At 46.3% G+C, this 25,397-nt stretch overlaps 2 protein-coding genes across 8 annotated transcripts in view; one reads left to right on the forward strand and one right to left on the reverse strand.

The window, feature by feature from the left end:
* The window catches only part of EFCAB7 (EF-hand calcium binding domain 7), a 79,239-nt gene extending 58,795 nt beyond the window's left edge, over window positions 1-20,444 (reverse strand). For 2 of the 5 annotated variants that reach the window (XM_068239322.1, XM_068239321.1), the window contains exons 1-2: window positions 20,319-20,444; window positions 4,437-4,624 (exon numbers count right to left, since the gene is read on the reverse strand). In XM_068239322.1, coding sequence (XP_068095423.1) covers window positions 4,437-4,624; window positions 20,319-20,353 — 223 coding nt within the window. In that variant the 5' untranslated portion in view covers window positions 20,354-20,444. Of the gene's footprint in view, window positions 1-4,436; window positions 4,625-14,015; window positions 14,070-19,364; window positions 19,675-19,955; window positions 20,246-20,318 lie in introns of those variants that run through there. The other 3 variants (XM_068239325.1, XM_068239324.1, XM_068239323.1) reach the window with 3 other exon arrangements.
* The window catches only part of ITGB3BP (integrin subunit beta 3 binding protein), a 58,002-nt gene continuing 52,054 nt past the window's right edge, over window positions 19,450-25,397 (forward strand). The window contains exon 1 of one of the 3 annotated variants that reach the window (XM_068239329.1): window positions 19,450-19,737. In XM_068239329.1, the coding sequence (XP_068095430.1) occupies window positions 19,733-19,737 (5 nt within the window). In that variant the 5' untranslated portion in view covers window positions 19,450-19,732. Of the gene's footprint in view, window positions 19,738-20,516; window positions 20,625-20,687; window positions 20,806-25,397 lie in introns of those variants that run through there. The other 2 variants (XM_068239331.1, XM_068239328.1) reach the window with 2 other exon arrangements.

A 25,397-nucleotide genomic window follows, 5' to 3' on the forward strand; every position in this document is an offset into this window, starting at 1 on the left:
TACCATCACAGCACTGAGCTTACTGGTGCCACCTGCTGGATCTCTGATGACATCATGATATTTCTGGATCACATCATCTCCTTTTTTAGCACTTGATTTCTGCTCTTCTCTGTATAGGGTGGTGACAGCAATCATTTTAATTTAATAAAGTTTCTAGTTTGGCATTATAATGATGCAGTTGTATTGTCACTATACGTCACTCATTCTTTTCTGTGTTTAGGTTTGACTTGGTATCCATTAGCCTTCTGAGCTCTGTATAACGGTTTACTATATATCTGCACTTTAGCATTTTATGCACAATGATAACCTAATATAGAGGCAGCACTATCCATCCCTGTTCTCTTTTCTATGTGATACTATTGTAATGTTTATTCTTGGCAGATTTGGTTATCACTTGTAAACTATTAAGTAATAGATGGCACATTGTGCACAGGAGGATGACTTTTTTATATGTACATTATGATGGATATTGAGTAAGGTTTTGAACTCATATTTTGCAGGTTAGAGCTTTTTATAAGTTCTTCTTGTTTTGTATACATTGTTATACAGGCAGTCCCATCTGTGCCCACAGTGCCCCCCTTTGTGCTTCTTCCCTCTATGCCTCTCCTGTGCCCCCCCCCCCCCCCCCACTGGTCTCTCCTCCTGTCACACATCCTGCCCCAGGCTCCCTCTGTGCCTCCTCCTAGCCCCCAGTATCCCCTCTGTGCCTCCTCCTGTAATTCTGTTTACCACTGTACACCTGTCCCCCCTGCTATCCTTTCTTTGCCTCCTCCTGTCCCCCTGTGTCTCCTTTGTGCCCCTTCTTATCCCTCTGTGCTCCCTTATGTACTTCGTTTCCCCCTCTGTGCCTCCTCTTGTCCCCTTCTGTGCCTCATCCTGTCTTCCTGTCCCCCATCCTGTCACCCCATGCCCCTTCTGTGAATCGCCCTGTGCTTCTGTGCCCTGCCCCTGTCACTGACCCCACTTCACTGTGCCACCAGTGACCCCTCTCAACTCTGACAATGCCCCACGCCACACCAGGAAACTCTTTGCGATCTCAGTCCCCCTCCCGCAGAAGTGACGTCATTAGGCCGGCACAAGGTTTGTGACAGCACAGCAAGTGTTTTGTAACTTGGTTGTTCGCCGACCAGGGACTACCTTTAACTGCCTTTTGCTTAGCGAATCTAGACTGAATTAAAACATTTTGCTTATTTTTTTCAACACTAAACGAGCTCAAGTCCTTCTCACTCTCTACAAAACAAACGTTATGAGTGAATTGCTACTTTAATTGTCATTCAGTATTGCATCCAGTGAATTCTGTCCTGCTTTTAGTGAAATTCCATTTATTTCATTTACAGTAAAAATGCTATAAAAATAGATCAGTGCTACACAAGTCTTTCTGCAATTTAAAGCACAGCTCCAGAAAAAAAATCTGTATGTTAGTCTTGGGCACACGTCATTTGGATTTGTATTGCTCACCGTATTTGAGAATTTTCAAATAGACAGCTAAAAAGAAAAATGCTTGGTAGCATAGGGAAAAGTCAGAATCCACGCTTGGTTTTGTTGCTCCCCCGCCTTATTTCCTTTCCCGAGGACTACCTGCATTCACATTCAAGCATCAGAGCTCCAAGGAGGTCCCATGAAGATGAAGTGAGGCCGATCTCTGCCATGGACAAAATAACAACCCCTCCCCAAGCAGGGGGAAACCCTGGGATTAGACTTTAAAACACACTTGAACTGGAAAAAAGGGATTTTTACTTACTTACGTGGGGCTTCTTCCAGCCCCCTGTAGTCTGTCAGGTCCCTCGGTATTCTCTGGGTCCCCTCTGTTGTGTTGTTATCAGCTCAGAAAGATCCGTGACTACAGCTATAGTAGGCTACTGCGCATGCACGGTCCCTTCTGTGCACCTCACTGATCGCGCTCCTGACGCCAGAAGCGTTCTGTACATGCGCGGTTCTCAATAGCATGAACCATGCATGTGCAAGCTCTTGTCAAATAGGTTCAGAGGATCCCAGCATTGGAACAGCGAGGCCAAGGGGGGTGGGGGAGTCCTCTGGATTACCCAGAGGCTTCCCTCTACTAAGGTGAGTATATATCCAGGGCTGTGGAGTCAGTACAAAAATCCACCGGCTCCGACTCCTCAGGTTAGGATTCCTCCGACTCCTCTAATTTGCATATTACAATGTTGTTGATTGAAAGTATGCAACATGAAATGCATCTCCTAACTGCCAATGCTTAGGAATTTTAAAAGACAACTGAAGTGAGAGGTATATGGAGGTGGCCATATTTTATCTGGCAAATCTTCTGCCTCTAATACTTTTAGTCATAGACTAAAACTAGTCCTTGGTAAGAGTACTTGTAGAAGGTACAGACCAGAACAAGGAACATCTATCAGGCCCTAGGCAATGTGACTGTGGGTACATGTAAGTGATGTGCAGATGCTCTGCAGGGGAATAATCCGATTCTTCCTCTATTACACATTGTTACACAATCTGAACCAGATTTATGGGTGATAGACAACACCTTTGTGTTCAATGTGCACAACATTCTCAGTGGATTCCCTGCAGCTCTGTGGGGAGTGCATATGTAGAGTATAGTACTACTGTGTAACAAAGAAAACCTGAGACAGATGAAATTAAAGTTTTATACATACCTGGGGCTTCCTCCAGCCCCCTTCAGGCTAATCAGTCCCTCACTGTCCTCCTCCGCCACCTGGATCTTCTGCTATGGGTCCAGGTACTTGAGCCAGTCTGGCGTAGTGCGCATGCACACGCTCCGCCGCCGGGAGCGTACTACACCTGCGCAGCACTATTGCGCAGGTGCAGAATGCTCCTGGATGTGAAAGCGGCACGTGGCTGGACTGCGCTGACTGGCTGAATTACCGAGACTCATAACAGAAGATCCAGGTGGCTGAGGAGGACTGCAAGGGACTGATTAGCCTAAAGGGGGCTGTAGAAGCCCCAGGTATGTATAAAAAAAACTTTTCTTTTCATCCTTCTCAGGTACCATTTAATTCATAGTCACCAAGCCAAATTTTAACAACATATCAAATTATTTGATTTCATGAGCAAAGGGAGTGCATACATTTGCATAAATCAGCATCAATGCAGAATTATTTCCATCTCATTGACCATCTCTATTAGTGACACGGCTACACATCAGGCTTTATTCTTACAGCATAGATGTTATTTAGTATATATAAGAGATTCCTGTGTACACATCATATATACAGTCACAATCAGATGTGTATATCTGACTTTAAAAATACGCGGACTGCTTTATTGAAGCAGCACAAGTAACTAATTTTGATTGGTTTATTTCATTTTTGTGGACTAAGCACAGCTATTACTGTATATATAATGTATGATGACTATTATCTGAGAAATAGAACATTTTATCATATTCTATTTTAATTACAGTTAAAATTCATTAGGAGTCAGAGTCTGTGCATTTTTTCCCCGACTCCAGGCACCCAAAAATTGCTCCGACTCCGAGACTCCAAAGCCCTGTAAATAACTATTACATTTTGATTCCTCTTCAGGTACACTTTAATGACATAAAAACATATCTATTTCAGTTTACAGCTAGCCATGAATTTGTAGAGTAAACAAGAAACTTACAATGCACTTCTTTGCAACCATGGTCACATTACTCTGCTTGGAATAAAGACTGCAGATTTCCATCTGAATGAGTTAATAACCACACAGGGAAAGCACTCTCACTCAGCAAGTGATTGCAGTAGACACACCCATGTCGCAGGATTTTTTAGCAAATTTTGAAGCAGGGATGCTCAAATCCGTATCCGGATGAAAGCTGGATAGTTGTTATCCGGATTTCACTCTGTTAATTGCAATCACCTGGGCGGGCTGGGCGGCGGGGGGTGTCAATCTTACCTATCTGACGTCTTCTTAGGTCCGTCCCTCGGCGCCTCCCACGATGCGTTCCACGCGCGTCACGCGAGTACAAACACTTCCTCCTTCAACCCGGAAGAAGAAAGTGTTTGTACTCACGTGACGCACGTGGAACGCATCGTGGGAGGCGCAGAGGGACGGACCTAAGAAGACGTCAGATAGGTAAGCTTGACCCCCCGCCCAGGTGATTGCAATTAACAGGGTGAAATCCAGATAACAACTATCCGGCTTTCATCTGGATACGGATTTGAGCATCCCTATTTTGAAGTTCTACTTTTGGCTGCAGTTAAAGATCAATGTATCATGGCTCTTCCTGTTCAGTAAGCCAGCACCTATTCAGTAAGGAGTCCTTGGGGTAGACTCCCTAACATTGCTACTGCCTATAGAGCGCGCCCAAGTGGCTGCAGCTGTGGTGCTTTGAGTCCACCAGGAGAAAAGCACAATATACGGTAAAAGTTGTCTTAAAAGTAAGCATGCAAAAATAAGGTTTGCCAAAATCCATTTGAAACTGGGAGGAGGAGTGGTTTATTAGATTTCAGCAGTACCTGTGCACAGTTGCTGCTTGTCTGTGATTGGCTCCAGGCTGCTCTTGAAGACGGTAAGGTAGGCAGCTCGGCAAGCTGTATAGAAGCCCTCTTCCTCATTTTGCTGGGCTTTCTGGCTCTCAGCAGGCTCACTGGATGAGTACCTCTTACTGGTCAGCGACGCAGAACTTCCATACAGACTCTCCATCCTACAAACAAAAAGCAAATCAGTCAGCTTCTGTTCATGTATTCTGTCAGTGTCACATGATTAGCTTAGCTCATGCACAAATCATGGCTCCCAACTGTCCCTGGAGGGACAGTCCCTCTTTGGGAACTAAATTCCTCTGTCCCTCTTTCTTTCTCATTTGTCCCTCTTTCAGGAATCAAAACACAGATCCAGCATGTGTACAAAGCTTAAGGGCTCGTTTCCACTGTTGCGGTGCGGAATCGCCTGGATTCCACCGCGGACAAAATCGCATGCGGATGCGTTTCCGCATGCAGTTTTCCCCCGCGATTTCGCATGGCTAGGATGCAGGGGAATTTAACCATGTCACTGCCTGTGTAAAGTTCCATAGCCTTACATGCGAAATCGTACGCGAAATCGCGGGGAAAACCGCATGACAAAGCCGCATGCGATTTCCCTATTAAAAGCATTGCGGGCTCTGCCGTGCAGATTTTCCCCGCACACCAAAACGCACCCGCACGACGCACAAGTGGAAACAATCCCATCCACTTGTATTGCCTATGCAAATCCGCATGCAGTGCCTGCATGCGGATTCGCTATAGTGGAAACGAGCCCTTACTGACAGACGGCCAGATTTACCTCGCAGGAGCCTACAGGCACACATGTCCAGGCACCCTAGACTTCACCCTCCATGAACCTACAAACCCCCTGGCGAACCGCACCGCAAGTGTGCTGGCTGGTCCAGCTGTCACTTCTCCCTTACTTCCCTTGACAATCATAGGAAGCTACAAGTGCCCTTTAGTATTAGGTAGCCAGAAGTACCCTCAATATTAAGTCTAGAGGTGCCCCTGACTGAATCGAGATGTGGTCAGTGGAATGCTGAGACCCGGATGGGCAACCTCTCGGGATTCTGCATAGGTAAGGTGGGTGGGAGGGGAGTGAGCCGCCTCTCCACCATCAGGCGCCTGTAGGCATGTGCTTACAGTGCCTTATGGTAAATCCCACCTCGGCTGAAAGGCTCTAGAAAAGATGACTCCATAGAGAATATTAGTGCTAAGTTGCCAGTCACAAAGTTTGGGGACCTTGGTTGTTTTGGCCAATGAAAATCTAAGGGCTTTTTTTCATATGGGCAGATAAAGGCAGTGAATTCACAGCCTGTCAGCTGCTCTCCTGCACCAACCATGGAGTCACATCTGACCACAGCTTGACGCAACATGTCGCAGTTATCTGCCGCTAGGTAATGCCACCGTGTGGAGTTACAAATGCTGCCAATTTAGCTGCATTTTAATTGCACCCAAATGGCTCTCGTGAGCGGCAGCTTGGAGGCTGAACTGTATTTGTCTGTATATTGGTATACAGAAAAGATGTGCACTTTCTGTGGTTCAGAGGGAAATCTGCCGGTGTCCATCCTCATCATTTAGGCCCGGTGCACACCAATACCCGCTATCAGATCCGCAAAATGCTAGCAGATTTCTGAAACGCTTTTTCTGTAGCGTTTCAGCTAGCATTTTGCGGTTTTGTGAAGCGTTTTTGGTGTAGTAGATTTCATATATTGTTACAGTAAAGCTGTTACTGAACAGCTTCTGTAACAAAAACGCCTGCAAAACCACTCTGAACTGCCGTTTTTCAGAGCGGTTTGCGTTTTTCCTATACTTTACATTGGAGGCAAAAACGCCTCCACAATCCAAAAAATGCCTCACCCCGGGAGTATGCGTTTCAGCAAAACGCCTCCCGCTCTGGTGTGAACTACCCCATTGAGATACATTGACCAAGCGTATCCGCAGCCACAAGCGGCTGCATAAATGCCACAGAATCCGCTCAGTGTGCACCAGCCCTTTCTGCTGGGATTCGCCATGTCAGATGGAAGTTTAAAGGGAACCTCAAAACTCACCTTTTCACTCTTGCCTACCACCCCTCACAATTGCTCTAAACCCACAGCCGAACTCTGGTCCCCTACCTCTTGTGTCCCTACCTCTCCCTCTAGATTGTAAGCCTTTGGGCAGGGTCCTCACTCCTTTTGTGTCCTACCTGATCATGCACCTCTATTACTGTGCACCCATGCTATGCATTTGAGTGAACCTAACTTGCCTAACTCCATGCTCCCATCCAGTGACTGACTAAGCATTACCTTGTACTCATACTGTGCTGTGTGATCTGGTTTTCTTGTATTCCTGTATTGTCATATTGCTGTTTGTCACCCCTAAATATTGTCTGTAACCTAAATTAATGTCCAGCGCTGCGTAATATGTTGGCGCTTTATAAATACAACAAATAAATAAATAAAATAAATAAAAATACTTAAAAAAATTTTTTTTTTTAACTTAATTGGGGCTTCTCCCAGCTCCCTGCAGCTCCCCTGTGCATATCGGGGGACAATCCTCCAGTCCCCGCCGTGGCTCACTTTCTCTTTCACCGGTCGCCACCCACTGCAGGCGCTGTAGACATTTTCCATACTGCGTCTGCGCAGGATGCTCCCGGTGATGGGAACGTAAGAAAGGACGCGCATGGCCAGAGCAGGCGCATTGAATGTCAACTTGCAAATCGGCAAAAGAGAAGTCGACTGAGTTTTCTGAAATGTTGCATGTAGCTTTAAGCATTAGTGGTTCCATATCCCCATAGAGCAGCGATGGGCAAACTGCGGACCGTGGGCCATATCCAACCCGTAAGCGCCATCTCTCCCTGCAGAGTTGCAAATGGTGCTTAAAGTGGACCTGAACTCTTGCACAGGAAAGAAGGAAAACATAGAGAAATGCACCCTGTATGTATTTAAGGAGTTTAGCCTGTCTAATTCCACCTCATCTTTAACTAATCACCAGTGTAATTTGATCTCTGATCTCTCAGCTGGCTGCCTCCGCAGAGCAGTTAATTTGTAAACACAGGATGTTAACAAGATGTCTGCTTCCATGTAAGCAGGAAGTAGACACACTGCAGATTTATTGCAGGACTTGTATTAGCTGTAGCAAATAAATGTGTGTTTTTTTAAAGGTTATCATGCTGTTGCTTATCTTTTACAGCAGAGGGAAAGTTCTGAGTTCAAGTCCGCTTTCATGCCATGGTTAACTCACCTAACTGTAGCTAGAATTAGTTGAGTTAACTCAGTCATTACTGCAGCACTTGCAACTGTGCAGGAAGGGAGGGAGGAAAAAGAGGAGAGGAATGTTGCCCATTCTGCTTGAAGTTTGCCCAGCTCTGCCCTAGGGGCCTTAAACTGCAAATGACAAACCAATGTGAAATGATGGCACATGCTTTTCTGCTCGGTAGCAGAAAAGCATTTGAGCACATTTGTGCCGGCTGATGTGTGGGGTTTTCGTTTGAATACTAGCTGCATAAACTATTTACAGTTCATATTTACTAAGCTGCCCACACTGGTAGATGTAAAAGAAATGGCATTGCTGACCACGAGTACAAAGCATGTTAGATGAGCCAGTGGGATGGTCAGCTAGCTTAGACAGGCCTGCATCTGTTGTGGTCCACAAAGTCCTGTGATGTTGCAGAGATAACATTTTCCCAAGCTGACGCTTTGATGTACCATATGTACTGTCTGATCCCCCTTCCCTGTGTTTGTTCCTTCACAGTGTTTGTTGTCTGTTTATCTAGGGAATTGCCCTGTGATCCCCTCAGCTTCATCAAGCCACCAAGTGTCCCCTTTGATTGTATTTTAATATCACTTTAAGTCACTGGCTCAGATATCTTGGAAAGGCCGTTACAAATCCACCAATAGCTCACACATGAATCAAATTGTTTCAATGGTTTTTCCAGGAACTTTCTCCCTGGCCAAAGATCAGAAATGATTATGCAAAACTGGATGCTACATACACACTTGAAAGATAAATGAAAGCTATCAGACCAATTTTACCCCCTTACATGTAGTATGAGAGCCATACTCTACACAGTCTATTCTATTGAGCTGAACTACCCATCAGATAAAAATCTTTGCAAGATGCTGCACACAGTGGCGTAGCTAAGGAGCTGTGGGACCCGATGCAAGTTTTACAATGGGGCCCCCCAAGCACTCTATACTTACCAAAACCTGCCAATGGCAACTAGTGTCAGAGGTGCAAGAAGGGGATTGGGAACAGTGTGTTAGTGATCATTACTATTCAAAGTATCTATAGAAGTGATTATTACCAGCACAGGACCAATAGAGAGCTAATACTGGGATAGAGGGTGGACCCTTTAGGGCCCCTCTGGCCCAAGGGCCCCGATGCGGTGGCTACCTCTGCACCCCTTATTGCTACACCCCTGGCTGCACACAAAGATGCTGTACACATTTAAAAGATCAGTATCTGCAAAAGATCTGTTCCTGCAAAATGCATTCATAGTCTATGATATCTGCAGATCCTCATTCATCTGCAGATCAGATCCACCAGGATGGATTTTCAGATCTGCAGATGACTGTCTGTTAAACAAGGTGTGTATGAGATCTGCAGATATCATAGACTTAGGCCACATACACACACCAGACCATAGTCTTTGGAAAATGAAAGATCACAGACCAATCTTACCATCCTTCATGTAGTATGAGAGCCATACTCTACACAGTCTTTTCTATGGAGTTGAACTCCCCATCAAACAGAAATCTTTGCAAGATGCTGCACACACAGATGCTGCACACATGCAACAGATCAGTATCTGCAAAAGATCTGTTCCTGCAAAAGATCCGTTCCTGCAAATTGCATTCATAGTCTAAACGTTTGCGTTTAGCGTTTTTGGGCGATTTGCGGCGATTAGCTCAAATCGCCGAAGTAAGAACGGGCCCATAGGGTTTCATTACACTAGCGCTTTTTAAAAGCGCTAGCGTTTGAGCGTTTTGCCGAAATCGCCCGCAAAATGCTCAAGTGTGAATGGGCCCTAAGGGCCCTTTTCCACTGCAAAACGGTTGACCTATTTTGATGTGCTTTTTTTAATGCGTTCACGTTTCTGTTTTTCTGATTGTGTCCTCTTGATTTTTGAAAATAGATACTAGTGGTTAAATCAAAACAAAACGCAAACGCATTTCTATGCATTTTTCTTGCGTTCCTATACTTTACATTGAAACGCAAAACGCATCATAATCGCACAGACATGCGTTTGCGTTTTTTAAAAAATATTAACGCAGCAATGGAAAAGACCACCCAAGATTCTTATTATAAACAGGCTGCACTTAAGAACCAGCAAACGCATGTGTTTTGCATTTTTGGCTAAAACGCAGCTAGTGGAAAAGGGCCCTAACACTGCTACTGCCTGCTGAGCGTGCTCTAGTGGCTGCAGCTCTGGTGCTTTGAGTCCGCCAGGAGAAAGGCGCGATATACAAGTGCTGTGTCTTGTCTAAAGGTGCCCAAGGTGCCCATGTATTACTCAATCTGTGGCATTGTTAACCCGCAGATTAAATCATAATGATCAAATCTGCAGGATACCGATGTTGAAAATTGATGCCAATAATGATCGAGCCTGGCAGAGATTGATTCTGCATTGATTCTGCAGCGTGACCTGGCTGAAATCGATTGAAACAATTGATCCAGAATGCTGGTACGATCTCGCTCGAAAGAGCTTAGTCGGGAGCGTGGCAGTAGGCGTGTTCAATTTTCCTGTCGATCGCCGGACCCCAGTGGCAGACCCCTCAGGAGCTGATCTCTTAGCAGCAGAGCCCTCAGAGGCCGATCCCTTTTATCAATAGCTCTTCTGGACCATTCCTGCTATTTACAAATCTTGCAAATACATTTTATCCTTAAAGCGGATCCGAGATGAAAAACTAACTATAACAAGTAACTTGTCTATATATCTTATCTAAAGTTTAGATAGTTTACACAGGCTATCTATCTGCAAACAGCTTCAACTGTTTATGATTATTTATTCCTATGATATAATGAGGGCAGCCATGTTCTGTTTGTCACAGGCTGAGGGCTGGAGATGCTATCCGCTTGCCTGCGTGTAAATTCAGTCCCCTCTTCTCCTCCCTCCTCCCCTCTGCCTCTGAAATCTCTGGCTAGTAACACCTGCCCAGACTAAGCTCCCATAAGCCCTTGCTACTGTCTGAAAATGCCAAGGCACTGTGAAAAGCTGTGGGCGAGGCTTGTTTAGTTTATAAGGATTTAGAGTATTAAAACAAAACAATAAATGTATTTGGTTTGAGGAATGCCCTATAAACCATATGAAAGGAACACAACTATGCAATGAATAAGTTTATCTCAGATCCACTTTAAAGGGAACCCGATGCGAGAGTGATATGGAGGCTGCCATATTTATTTCCTTGTAAACAATGCCAGTTGCCTGGCAGTCATGTTGATCTTCTGGCATATGTAGTGTCTGAGTCAAAACCCTGGAACAAGCATATGGCTAATCCAGTAAAACCTGAGTCAGCTGAGTCAGAGTACCCAATCTGCATATGCTTGTTTAGGATCTATGGTTAAAAGTACTAAAGAGGCAGGATCAGCTGAACTGCCAGGCAACTAGCATTGTTTAAAAGGAAATAAATATGGCAGCCGCATATTACTGTCACACATGTGTTGAAGTTCTGTACATTCACTGAGTGACAGAGCTTGTATATCCTTAAGTGGGCAGTATGGTGACATAATTAAAATTTATACAATTATTTTAACATTCAACAAACACTGTTCAACTCCACCCTAAGTCACTTAACATACCTGATCAGTAACCCACTGTACCAGCCACTACCTGCAGTGATCTCAGACACCTAGTCTCTGCTGCCTCTGTGTATTGCCATGTCAGAGATATTCTATTTCTGAATGCATCTAGTGTAAATGGCAAATTGTTTGCTTCAAAAGACACAAAAAATAGGATTTGTGCACTCTTGTTGCTCAGATATGAGCTGACATATATGTTTCCAGACCCTGGTAATATATATATATATTTTATATATATATATATATATATATATATAGATACATACACACACACACACACACACACACACACACACACACACACACACGTGGCCCTAAGAGGGGCTAGCCTGAGGCATGTTTCCTGACACAGTACAGAAGCTATGGCTGTAAACTGTCACCTCTGAGGAGACAGAGAAATCGCTGTGTATTCCAGCAGCCCCAGATGGCGACACAGCCATTTTCCCTGTGATGTTGCTCTTACCGCTCCTAACATTATTTTATCAGGATAAGTGCTGAAATATCTCTCTGCATAATGACAAGTGTACCACGCTCGGCGTCGACGCCCCGCCCGTCCCCTTCAGGACTCATTGCATTCCGGAGGTTTCCATCACAGGCGCCTCCTCTGAGCGATGAAGTTTTTTTACACTTGAGGGAAAAGGATAATAACCATCTCTCATGGATGGAGTATTCCATTTGTATTAAGCTTGCTGCATGTCTGGCACTTTCCCTATACTGCAGCGATAACAGACCCCATGGGGAAGAGATGTCACAGTCAGCCTGCCGCTAACTGGTGTCATTACAAGCCGGAGACGGGCGCAACGCGCGGGCGGAGTGCTTTATAACCATCCGAGCCACGCTGCCTTCTTTTTACTATTTGTAAACAGTCAATAAAATAGAAGGAAAAGGTACGCACTGAGAAACAACTGAAAAAACATATTTACAGACGTACCGCCACAATTACCCGAAACTGAAGGCAGGAATATAAACTGCAGAGGGGGGGGGGGGGGGGGGGGTGCACATAGGAGGGACATAGGCCCTTATTCAATTCGCTTTTTCTCCTAAGTTTTCTCCTAGGAGATCATTTTTTATCTTCTGTTTAAAATAACTTTTCAGAGCTCTGCAATTGAAAAAGTACCAAAAAGTAGGCGAAAAAGTGCTGCAGAAATTATTTTTGAATTCTTTTCTGAAATGTTCTTGCTCATAAGTGAAAGAAAAGGAAGTCTCTGGATCCTTTAGAGGCTTCTCATGCCATCTTCCGGTGCCCCCATTGCCAAGAGTGGGCACCTCCCCCCCCCCAAAAAAAAAAAATCTAACCCAGTAGGCCTGAACGATGAATTGGATTTAAACCGAAGTCATGATCACCAATATTACGATTTTTGAATTGTCAAAGCACCGATTTACGTGATGAGGTTATTTCCATATGTGTGAAGTTTGAAGAAGTGGCTTCAAACTTGCCCCAAGTCCCGGCATGTGCGGCCTGCAGCATCGGCAGTGTTGGACATACCTTCCGCACAAGTCCCACACTGTCTGTCCTCTATCACCGTCTGCTCTTGTGCACCGCATACTTCCTGGTTCCTGTATGTCACTTGACATGCAGGAAGTATGTCATGCATTAGAGCCTGCAGGAGGCGAAGTGGATAGATGGGCATTGCTGGACTCGTGCTGGAAGGTATGTCCAGAACTGCCGCTGCTTGGGGGACAGAGGGGGCACAGAGAGACAAAAGGGGCACAGAGAGAGACACAGAGGGGGCACAGAAAGAGACACAGAGGGTGCACAAAGAGAGACAAAGGGGGGGGGTGGATAGATGGGCATTGCTGGACTCATGCTGGAAGGTATGTCTAACACTGCCGCAGCTTGGGGGACAGAGGGGGCACAGAGAGACAAAAGGGGCACACAGAGAGACCCAGGGGGCCACAGAGGGAGACAAAGGGGGAACAAAGAGAGACAGGGGCACAAAGGGGGAACAAACAGGCACAGAGGGGGAACAAAGCTTGATTTGAAGGAAATCGTAACTAAAAACGAAACCGTGATTTTGGGCAGAAATCGCTCAATTAAATGTTTTCCCTAAAATCGTTCAGGCCTATAACATTCAAGGTCATGTCTGTCCTCCTCTTCAGGAATGGCCAGTCCTGTGCCTTTCTAGTGCAGCCGCACCTCCGCAAGAAGAGGAGTGTGGCACCGCATCTTCCGGAGGGTCACAGAGAGCAGCAGCGAGGCGGACAGCGAGGCTTCGTTCTTCTTCATTAAGTGTGCATTTTTTGACGTGAACTTCAACTCGGGTTCTCTCTAACCCATTAGCACCTTCAAACAAAATTTTTCATTTGAAAGCTGCTGGTGCATTCTAAACCTCTGCTAGCAAATCTCATTTGACTGCCCAGTGCAGCCAAAAGAGTGGGTGGCAATGAGCAGCTAGAGTTACCTGTTCTGGACGGCTTCTTCTCTTCCTCCACCGGCAACTTCTGACAGGTCTCCTGAGTCGGTGCTGTAATGCTGACAGGGAACCCTGGATCCTGATCACATGCCATATCATGTGATCGGAACCAAGAAGACATGTCAGGATTACATCGCTGCCACGGTGGAGGAGAGAAGCCGATCCAGCCGTCTGATCATGTAACTATAAAAGCTCCCTGCCGCTCACTCTGCATATCCTGCCAGGCTAGGGAAGGCACACTTCCTTAGTAGAGATGGCCCAAACAGTTCACCGGCGATCAGTATTCTGCGAACATCGGCTGTTCACATTCGCAGCGGACATTTGGCGTGTTTGATTCGCCCCCTATACATTATCATTGAGCTAAACTTTGACCTCTTACCTCACAGTCAGCAGATGCATGGTAGCCAATCAGCTAGCACCCCTTCCTGGACCCCCCACCCCTCTATCAAAAAGCAGTTGCGGTGGTCATATTGGATTTATTCTCTGTAGGCTGCTGCCTGTTAGTGAGAGGAAGGGTCAGACTTGCTGCAGATAGGTAGGGAAAGAATTAGCTAGGCCTGTGTTTTTGTTCCTCACTTGATGTGAAAGCATCCCAAACAGCCCTATTGAGGGCTAGCACATCGGTCTCCTGTGGGTTTTTTGTGTGTGTGACACTCCACAGCCCACGGACACCCAGAGCTGTGTGCACACTACTGCTGTTGCCTCATTAAGTTACATGCACAGAACCACTCCTGTGCATTATTACCGTATATACTCGCATATAAGCCGACCCGCATATAAGCCGACCCCCCAACTTTTCCCTGAAAAAACAGGGAAAAATGATTGACCCCCATATAAGCCGGGGGTAGGAAATGCTGGCCGCCTTATTCCCCGAGTGTGCCCAGTATGGGTAGGTAGTGCCCCAGTATAGCTACTATAGTGCCCAGTATAGCTAGTATAGTGCTCAGTATAGCCAGTATAGTGCCCAGTATCGCTAGTATAGTGCTCAGTATTGCTAGTATAGTGCTCAGTATAGCTAGTATAGTGCTCAGTATAGCTAGTATAGTGCCCCAGTTTAGCTAGTATAGTGCCCCAGTTTAGCTAGTATAGTGCCCCAGTTTAGCTAGTATAGTGCCCCAGTTTAGCTAGTATAGTGCCCCAGTTTAGCTAGTATAGTGCTCAGTATAGCCAGTATAGTTCCTCAGTATCGCTAGTATAGTGCCCAGTATCGCTAGTATAGTGCCCAGTATTGCTAGTATAGTGCTCAGTATAGCTAGTATAATGCTCAGTATAGCTAGTATAGTGCCCCAGTTTAGCTAGTAAAGTGCCCCAGTTTAGCTAGTATAGTGCTCAGTATAGCTAGTATAGTGCTCAGTATAGCGATCCCCCCTCCCCCCCGCCCCCTCCGCGGCCGCCGCTGCTATTACCTGTTCAGCCGGCGGCCGCTTCCTCTACTCCGGGTGCCCCTCTCGCTCTGCTCTCCATGTCTCCATCACGCGTATTCTTCGTGTATCACAGCAGCGCGCCCGGCGCTGCTGCTGTGACGAGGCAGGAGAGAGCGGTTCCCCTGGTAACGGCGTCATCGCCGTTACCAGGGGAACTGCTCTCTCCTGCCTCGTCACAGCAGCAGCGCCGGGCGCGCTGCTGTGATACACGAAGAATACGCGTGATGGAGACATGGAGAGCAGAGCGAGAGGCACCCGGAGTAGAGGAAGCGGCCGCCGGCTGAACAAGTAATAGCAGCGGCGGCCGCGGAGGGAGGGAGGGAGCGAGCGGGCGGGCGGGCGGGGGGCGCCGCGGATCAAGACCACCCAAGACTCGCATACAAGCCGACCCCCCAACTTTTGGCCCCCTTTTTGGGGGTCAAAAAGTCGGCTTGTATGCGAGTATATACGGTATTTCACTGCATTCTGATAGTACTATTGCATTTCTCTGTTTGTGACGCTCCACAGCCCACCGACACCCAGAGCTGTGCATAATGTGATTTCTGCCCATTAGGGTTTAAAACCCGACTTTGCGTCAACTTCGTAATTTTTGGCGAGACATTTGGCATGGGTCCCCCTCTGGCATGCCACAGTCCAGGTGTTAGGCCTCGTTCAGAGTATACGCGCTGCCGTCCGCATTTTGGCAGCGCGTATAGTGTGCGACACGCAAGAACGGTAGAAGGGCATAGACAGCCCTTCTACCGTTCCCATCATATGCGCTGCACAGCAGTACGATTGCGCTATCGCGTGCTGCACGCATTTTTGGGAATCGCAGCGCAGATCCCATTCATTGTAATGAATGGGATCTGCAGCGCAGCGCATAGGAACGCAGATGGCGTGCGATCGGACGCGTTGCGTTCCAATCGCACAGCCATCTGCGCTAAATGATGTGAACGAGGCCTCAGACCCCTTGAAACAACTTTTTCATCACTTTGGGGCTAGAAACAGTATTTGTAAGTTTTAAAATCCGCCTGCCCATAGAAGTCTATGGCGGTTCTCCAGATTCGCCTGTTCGCGAACATTTTGCGGAATTTAGCGATCGCAACCAGAAAATCCTATGTTCGCGACATCTCTATTCCTTAGCAGTAGGAAAAATTCAGCCCTGTAGCCAAACAAAGTTTTACTACAAGACATCACTGGAGGATCAATGAGTATTTCTGAGGGAACTTTGTGCTTTTTTGCTTGAGCAACCAGCAAGCACATGTATCCGACATTATGGGATCTCTGCCGCTGTTGGATACCAGGGACTCTGCTGTACATACATATAGGGATACAGGTTTGCTTTAAGTTTCTGGGAGTCACAATCTGGGATGACCTGTCCTGGGCTGATAACATTTCAGCTGTAATAAGCAACATCACTCAAACTCTAGCATAAGACTCGCTGTATGAAAATGGCCAAAAGCGTCATCAAGAATAACACTCCCCCTAGAAAGCCTTTGAACTCCTAACATCAGGTAGGCATTTTAGCTCAATCTGTATATGCACAAACAGACTGAAAGCTAGCTTTTACCTATCTGCCATAAACTGCTATCTGCCTATACAGCCCAGCCTCTGTTGCTATCCCAAACCCCGCTAAGGTCCCCCTGCACTCTGCAATCCCTCATAAATCACAGCCGTGCTGCTGACAAACAGCTTGTCTGAGCTGGCAGTGTTTATCTCTATAGTGTCAGTCTGCTGCTCTCCCCGCCTCCTGCAGAACTCCAGTCCCCGCCTGCATCCCTTGCCTCCCTGCTGATTGGAGGGAAGGGACGGGGGCAGGGACCGGAGCTATGCAGGAGGCAGGGGAGCAGCTGAGACTGACACTACAGATGTAAACACAGCCTCACAGCATGGCTGTGATTTATGAGGGATTGCAGCGTACAGGGGGACCTTAGTGGGGTTTAGGATAGCAACAGAGGCTGGGCTGTATAGGCAGATCCAGCCTCTGTATGCAGATAACAATCTTTAAACACACCTCGGGTTCTCTTTAAAGAGTACATAGTCATGTCACAAAGGGCCTTTTTCCATTGACCGCATTGTAAACCAAGCATTGGATCACTTGTGATTCGCCCGTGCTGTGCCCGGAATGCAGGGGCACCATTATTATCATTGTAATAGCAGTGCCCCATTTTCACTGGTGCAATTCAATTTCTTTTAACCAAAAGAAAACATAGTTCCTGCTACATTTTTCCTGCACTTGGGTTAACGTTAATGAAAGCGGAAAAACATTACATACCAAACCCTGTGCTATGCAAAATAAAGGCAAGCACTAAAATCCAACCAAAACGCACAGTAAACTGCCTAGTGTAAATTGCTAAACATCATGCAATTTCCCATCAGAGAGAGGGGTCGAATCAATTATTTCCTATAGGCCCGATCTGATTTCCAATCGTTTTTTGATAATTTTTCCCCGATCACTTCTATACAAAATTGATCAGAAAAATGATCGGAAATCAAATTGGACCTGTCAGAAATCATTGATTCTACCCGTCTATCTGATGGGCAATTACATGTTGTGTATGAGGCATTAGGCCTGGGATCCACAGGCGAGGTGAGATGTACATTAGAAATGGTTGCTTCCAAATTTCAGTGCAGGGTGAAGCCAAAAAACAGCTCACCCTGCTGCAGGCAAACTCCTGGGTGACGTCAATGCTGCGCTTTCAGCGCTGCGTAATATGTTGACGCTTTATAAATACAATAAATAAATAAAAATAAATGCTATTACCCCCTCCGAGTAGTTGCAACTAAGGGGGAATACGTAATTTGGGCACCGGCTATTGCCAGCGGCTGAATTACTTCTTTATTTTTAACTTGAGCTCCGACTATCCCCGGCACCAAATTAGTCACTGAGTGATGCTATAGCCCAAATTCTCATAATTCGTATAATTCTATAGCGGTGCCCAAAGCACTGCAATAAAATGAGTTGATTAGTAGAGCTAGAAACATAACTAAGGCCTAGTGCACACCAAAACCGCTAGCAGATCCACAAAACGCTAGCGGTTTTGGGTGTGGATGACAGAAATCAGTCCCAGTGCACACCGGGCGGATCTTGATGCGATCCGCCGGGTGTTCACCGGCCGCATCCGCATCAACATCCGCATTGCTAATGTATCTCTATTAGAGATGTGGCGAACGGTTCCCGAACCGTTCGCCGGCGAACATCTCTAAATCCATGGGCCTCTTACTACTTCCGGGTCGCAATGACCTGGAGTAGTACGCCTGCGCTGCCCGGCGGAGCGCGTCCTAGATCGCGCTCCCGTTGCCGGGCACTCTCTGCGCATGTGCGTGACGTCATGAGTGACGTCACGCTCATGCGCAGAGAGTGCCCGGCAACAGGAGCGCGATCTAGGACGCGCTCCGCCGGGCAGCGCAGGCGTACTACTCCGGGTCATTGCGACCCGGAAGTAGTAAGAGGCCCAGAGAGGTTCGCCAGGCGAACGGTTCGACCCATCACTAATCTCTATGGGCTGGTGCACACCGGCGGTTTGAGGTTTTTAGCAAACCGCAAACGTACAGCAAGAAGCCCGATTGCGGCTTGCTAAAAACCTCAAACCGCCGGTATGCACCAGCCCATAGAGATACATTAGCCATGCGGATTTTCAGGCGGATTCGGCCGGCGGATCCGGCCGGTGTGCATTGGCCTAAGAATTGAACTTCATTCCAATCAGTAGCTGATACCCCCTTTCCCATGAGAAATCTTTTTCTTTTCACAAACGGGTCGTCAGGGGGTTCTGTATGGCTGATTTTGTGATGAAACCCTTCCCACAGTGTGATGTCATTACCATGGTTCTGACATCACACTGTGGGAGCCTTTTTGCATTGTGGTAAATAACAACTGTTTCCAACTGCCAAAAAAAGCTAGCAGCATCTCCTTCCAGTGACATCCCCTGCCAGCAGTAAAAATGTCACCATGTGATGAATGTCAGAATTTAAATCAGGGAGAGGAAAGATTTTACAATGGGCAAAACACTGACTAAATCATTAATACATAATTATTGTAAAAAATAATGAAGCACTTTTTAGTACATTATTTTCAGTGGAGTTCCTCTTGAAGGGACTTTCCTCCCTTCAGGTTCACTTTAACTATTTAAGCTAAAACATTTTATCCTGGAGCTGTTTTGTTAATATCAGACCAGTAAACAACAAAGTCACAGTAATCCTATCCTACGATGTACAGAAAAAAACAACAACAATTCCTAAAGTTGTTCCTAGACACCCGTCTGGCTTCCATCCTCCCCCACATGTGAACGTATAGGAAAAAAAATCCCCAGTAATGTAGCCCTCACCTCAGTGTGTGTACCCGACAGCTCGCCTCTGTGCTGCACCGTTACTAGGGGAACGCTGGCTGGGAAGTGACGCGCTTTCCCAAAACAAAGATGGCGGCACAAGCTTCCACATGACAAATAAATATGCTTTACTGCATGAACAGCAATTGGAGATCTAAACCTCAGTTTCCCATGTGGGTACTGAGTCTGTAATAGGGGTTCTAGTGATGTCCTTGTTGGAGGGATGAGCTGGCTCGTTGTGGATCAGCATGGCGAAGTAAAGAGCCGGAACTGGTGTCACTGTTCATGTTGCTCGGGAAAGAATAGGGCGGTAGGACCACTGACAGGCTCAGCACCAGTGTGGAGCGGGGAAGCTGACAGTCTGCAGGATGCCGTGAGTGCCTACTGCCTAGGCTTTGTAGCCCCCTCTGCTGGCTTGTGTCAGCCTTTGTTTGTTATGGCCAGGGACTTAGCATTTACCGTTCCCAATTCCATTTATTCCAAGAATTTAACTTCATAGCAGTTAAATGACTGTAGTTGTAAGGCTATGTTAGCTTGTCAGATCTTCTAGAAAGTGGAAACATTCTTTGTTGTCTTGAGCTAAGTACCCACCTCGCGATTCTCCCGCCGACCGCCGATTTGTTTCAGCGCCGATCAGTCGTTTCCACGATATCGCGACATTTGTAGAGGCACATGAACATTACTTCGCATCGCAATAACGACTGTCACAGTGGATCAGATCGCTAACATACAAGATGACTCCCACGCAATGTAATGCGATCGGTTGAAGTCTCGTTCACTCCCGCCACCAGGAAGAGGCGTTGCTGATGACCATCATCAAGGGGATGTCGCAGGACCTGTCGGGCGGTGAGTAGGCAGCTTTAGAGCGGACCTGAAGATTCCTAAAAAAAAAAAAGTTTTACTTACTTGGGGCTTCTGCCAGCCCCCCTGCAACTGTCCTGTGTCTGCGCATACCTGGGATGATCCTCCGGTTCCCCACTGGGGCTCATTTTCTCTTTCACTGGTCACTGTCCACTGCTTCTTTATGGCCCTGTCTTCATTTGCACTCCTGTCGCCGAGAGCATCCTGCGCAGGCACAGTAGACATTTTCTCATACTGCGCAGGATGCTCCCGTGGACGCGCGTTGCCAGGGCTGTGCAGGCGCAGTGGATGGTGACTTCTGAGTCGATGAAAGAGAAAGTGAGCCACGGCGGGGAACCGGAGGATTGTTCCAGGACGACTCGGGCACAGGACGGCTGCAGGGGGCTGGCAGAAGCCCCAGTTAAGTGTTTTTTTTTTTAGGGCGCTTCATGTCCGCTTTAAAGTGCGTACACACCTTTGATGGGTGTCGACATCGCTGGGCTGGCCTGCACAGACGCGAGTCAGCTGACGACACGTTCTGTTGCTATGCGCTGGGGCAGCGGGGTGAAGGAGCCATGTACATGACATCACGCAGCGGGCGGTGAGCAGTTTGGACTACAGGGTCGCTGGGGTTGAGTACGGTGGATCGATTGCGTGTCGTTGGTCAAGAGCTTCAATACACATGCTTGATTGGTCGTTATCGGCCACCTAAGCCAACTTTAGTTAAAGAGAGTCTGAAGCCATATTAAAAATGACTTTTTAGCTTATATTCAGCAGGGGCATGTGTGAGTACATTTGAAATCGGCGCCGGTAGACTTGGGCGCAGGATACAGCGGTATATGGCTGATCCTGCTTCTGCACAAGTCCAGGCCGTTTTAATTACTATTCCCCCTCCAGGCCGCCATGGATAGTGGGGGAATGAAATAATTCGACTTCCAGCGATTGCTGGAGGCCGAATTATTGTGTTTTTTAAGCAACTTCGGCTCCGACTTTACTCACTGAGCGCCGCTATAGACTGAAGCAGCGCTGAAAAGCACTGCTCCGGCATGTGTGCCCCTGCTAAAACTCCGCTATCCCGTGGCATAACGAGGGGTCTTTACCCCCCAAATCTCCCCTGCTACCTCCGGGGAGCGCTTCCGTGTGAGGCAGGGCTATGAGCTGCAGGCCTGCCTCACACGTGTCTATCAGCGGCGGATCTCCGCCTCTCCCCCGCCCCTCTCATCAGCAATTCCTCCTTTGCCGGACACCACCTACTCCACCAGTTTGCCAGATTCTGTCCCGGCAATATGAAAGGAAAGGAAGGGGTTCCTCCAATAAATGTAAAATATTTTATATTTGTCATCATGCAGCTGAAAAAAGGCTGCTATTTATTATTATAATTTAGAAAATAGATTTTATTTCTGAAATCTTGTATTTTTAATTTGGGTCCACTTTAAGGCAAGAAAAGTAATATTGAAATGAAGTTAATCAGGAATTACTTACTTCAAGTGATTATTTTGCTAGTAAATGTGTTGAAAGGTTATTTTTATCAATTAGGTGATAAGTCATTTCTGAGAATTTTTGTGAATAGAGCCCATTATGTGCATGCGTGAGTAGATTATGGCACATGCCTCCACAGTACCACAAAGCTACTTGTGCAGGAGCAGCTTGATGTTACTGCACAGGTGCAGACTGTACTTCCTCATGCACAGTACATCAGCACGTGTACATGGACAGGAGTATGGCCACAAGAATTAACATTTATACACTAGGGGGACCAGCGCCCGGGGGTTTTCGTCACGTTCCTTGATCGTCCTGATCTCACTTGCCGTTACCGCGCCACATCCGATCGACCACTACAGCCCGACATCTTGCAGCATGACCGATCGATACATGCAACCAATTTCAACCTGAAATTGGTCACATTGTCAATCGGGCATGCTCTTTGCGGCACTGATTTTGATCCGATTTGATTATGATTATTGAATCGGATGGTTGTATGGCCGCCAAGTTGAGTAGTGTATGGGCACCTTAAAGAGAATCTGTATTGTTAAAATCACACAAAAGTAAACATACCAGTGCGTTAGGGGACATCTCCTATTCCCCTCTGTCACAATTTCGCCGCTCCCCGCCGCATTAAAAGTGGTTAAAAACAGTTTTAAAAAGTTTGTTTATAAACAAACAAAATGGCCACCAAAACAGGAAGTAGGTTGATGTACAGCATGTCCACACATAGAAAATACATCCATACACAAGCAGGCTGTATACAGCCTTCCTTTTGAATCTCAAGAGATCATTTGTGTGTTTCTTTCCCCCTGCATCTCTCATGCACTGAAGTTTCAGGCTGCTCTTTTCTTCCTGCAAACAGCTTTGCCCTTGTCTGTAATTCCTCACTATGTGAAAGCCCAGCCAGCTCAGAGGACGATTTATCCAGCTTGTAAAATATAAGAGAGAAGAGAGAAGCTGCTCTAATCTAAATAACACACAGGCAGTGTGCATAGAGGGGCCTGGAAGGGGAGCAGAACCACAACACTGAAGAACTTGGCAGCCTTCCAGACACAGGCTGACAAGTCTGACAAGAGAGAGAAAAGTTGATTTATTACAGAGACTGTGATAGTACAAAGTGCTGCAGTAAGCCAAAACACATTAGAATAGCTTTTGGAACTTGGAGCCTCTTTAAGTTCTGAGTTCAGGTCCACTTTAAAGTGAACACAAGTAGCAATAACGTATTTTTTTATCCCCTCCCAATCCTATCCAAACTGAGATAAAAATTGGGATTTTAGACAGATTTGGTCTTTTAGGAATACTGCGGCTGGTCCCGGGTATATATGTCGGGCTGCTCCTGTGTAATTTACGGCTGGTCCGGGTATATATATCAGACAGGATCTGTGCAATTTGTGGCTGGTCCGGGTATATATATATCGGGCTGGATCTGTGTAATTTCCTGGCAGGGCTGGCATGTTTTGTGGCGCTGGAGATCATTCTTGCTGTAGGTATTTAGTCGTCATGTAATAAAATGCTAATGTCTGCTCTTTAGGTGACAGCTGTGAGATTGAAAGCATTATAAATATTCCTCCCGCTCCGGTTCCAACTTTGCTATTAACAGCTGGGCATCCAGCTCAGGAACAGATTTTGGCAAGAGCGGCCGAGCGCTTGGCATGTCTCAAACGGCGCACGGCAGTGCAGAGTTTCTTAAGGGTCAGTGACTTTTACTATGCGGGATCCTGCATCTGCTTCCATGTCCAGCACATGCCTCTGCCACAAGCCATTAGAGAGGGCATCACTAACTTACTTTGAGAGTTTGGCTTAATATGTCCTCAGTTTTTTGTGATGGCAGGGTTAGTTCACCCCAAAAATTGCTGAGCTTAATCGCAAACAATTTAGGTTCCTAACGATTTGCAGTAGCTATTCCCGCCATTTTTCTATTTATGCCTAGCAATTTTGAAGTGGTTGCTTTTAGTGATTTTGTAATTCTTGTGGCAAAACAGAAAGGACCCTTTGACCTGGGTGTGAGCAGTTTTTGGCACACAAAAATGAAATGTAGGACCTGTTCACACCTATAATCGCGCGGGAGTGATTTTCACGTGAATAACGTGGAAAAATCAATGGACATTGTGGCGGTTTTGGAGCGATCGCGATTAGCGTGGTTTGCACGCTAATTGCGAAACGCAAACCGCTTCATGCAGCGCGTTTGCAGTTATCACTAACCGCAAACGCGGCAGTGAGCACACTTCCACTTGCTACAATGTGTAGCGGTTTTTGCAAAACCGCTAGCGGTTTGCCATGAGTGGGAATCCCGCTCAGGTGTGAATAGGCCCTTAGAAAATTGCTCTGTTCAGCAATTTCTTTTTCCTTCCTTTTTTTTTTTTTTTAAGCGATTTTACAGTTTTCTTATACTTTATATTGAGGTGTAATCGCCACCAAAATTTTGCAGGACCAGCATTTGGGAGAAAAAAAATCACGTTGTAACCTAACCCATACAAATACATTAGGCACACGGCTTTTGAAAGGCTGGCACTCTTAAAGGGAACCTTAACTGAGAGGGATATGAATGTTTCCTTTTTAGACAATACCGGTTGCCTGGCAGTCCTGCTGATCTCTTTGGCTGCAGTATTGGCTTAATCACACACCTGAAACAAGCATGCAGCTAATACAGTCTGACTTCAGTCAGAGCACCTGACCTGCATGCTTGTTCAGGGGCCGTGGCTAAAAGTATTAGAGACACAGGATCAGCAGGAGAGTCAGGCAACATGTGTTATTTTAAAAGGAAAAATCCATATCCTTCCCTTTAAAAGCGCTCTTGGTGTGAACCAGTCTGAAATAAGTACAACGGCTAATTTATGGGTTCTTCTTTGGCTTTGTGTGGTGAAACACAGTGGTGTAGCCTAAAGCTGGCCACTAACTGTACAATCTGTTTCATCCAATCTCACCATTTCTATGTAATATAAGGTAACTGCCTAAATGATCCATTCAATATATTCACTCAGTTTACCCTTATACTACATAGATTTGGTAAAATTGGATGAAAGAGATTGTATCGTTAGTGGCCACCTTTAGGGTGATTTCACACTGGGCTGTTTTTGTTAATCACAGCCCAATGAAAGTCTGTGCGCCCGTTCATACCGACGTAGTGTGGTGCGATACAACGGAAGTGACGTTTTCGCTGCATCCCCGATGCAAGGATAGATCTACGTTACCGTACAGTTCTGTGGCGACATGCGGTGTAAGTCTATGGCGTCACAGGGAATTTTAAAAATTCACGTTGCGGCGCAGAAGCATATTTTTACAATATGCTTCCATGCACTTACGTATTTTCCAAACAGGAAGTGAGTGCAAGCGAGGGTCACTTCCTGTTTGGCAGTGAGCCAGAAGGGGATTACCGCGTACTAACGCAGTAATCCCCAAAGGCATGTTTTTTTGACGGTGCAGTCCATGGACTGCTAACGCAAGCCGGTAGTCTGAAACCGGCCTTAGGCTGGGAGCACACTAATTTGAATCGCATGCCTTTTTGCTGTATAGCGTAAAAACAAACACAAAATCTCACCTAATGAAATTCTATGGGCCATATTACAAATTGCAGCTCTCTGCAATGTACCGTTTTTAAAAATCGTACAACGTAGTGGATCTTACTGCATACTGTATGTAAATCCGATGTGATTTACATACAATTATGTAATATAACAACAGAGGCGCCAAGTAGAGTAAAATTGTTAA

The sequence above is a fragment of the Hyperolius riggenbachi genome, chromosome 6 (assembly GCF_040937935.1).
Source record: "Hyperolius riggenbachi isolate aHypRig1 chromosome 6, aHypRig1.pri, whole genome shotgun sequence".
Taxonomy (NCBI): Eukaryota; Metazoa; Chordata; class Amphibia; order Anura; family Hyperoliidae; genus Hyperolius; species Hyperolius riggenbachi.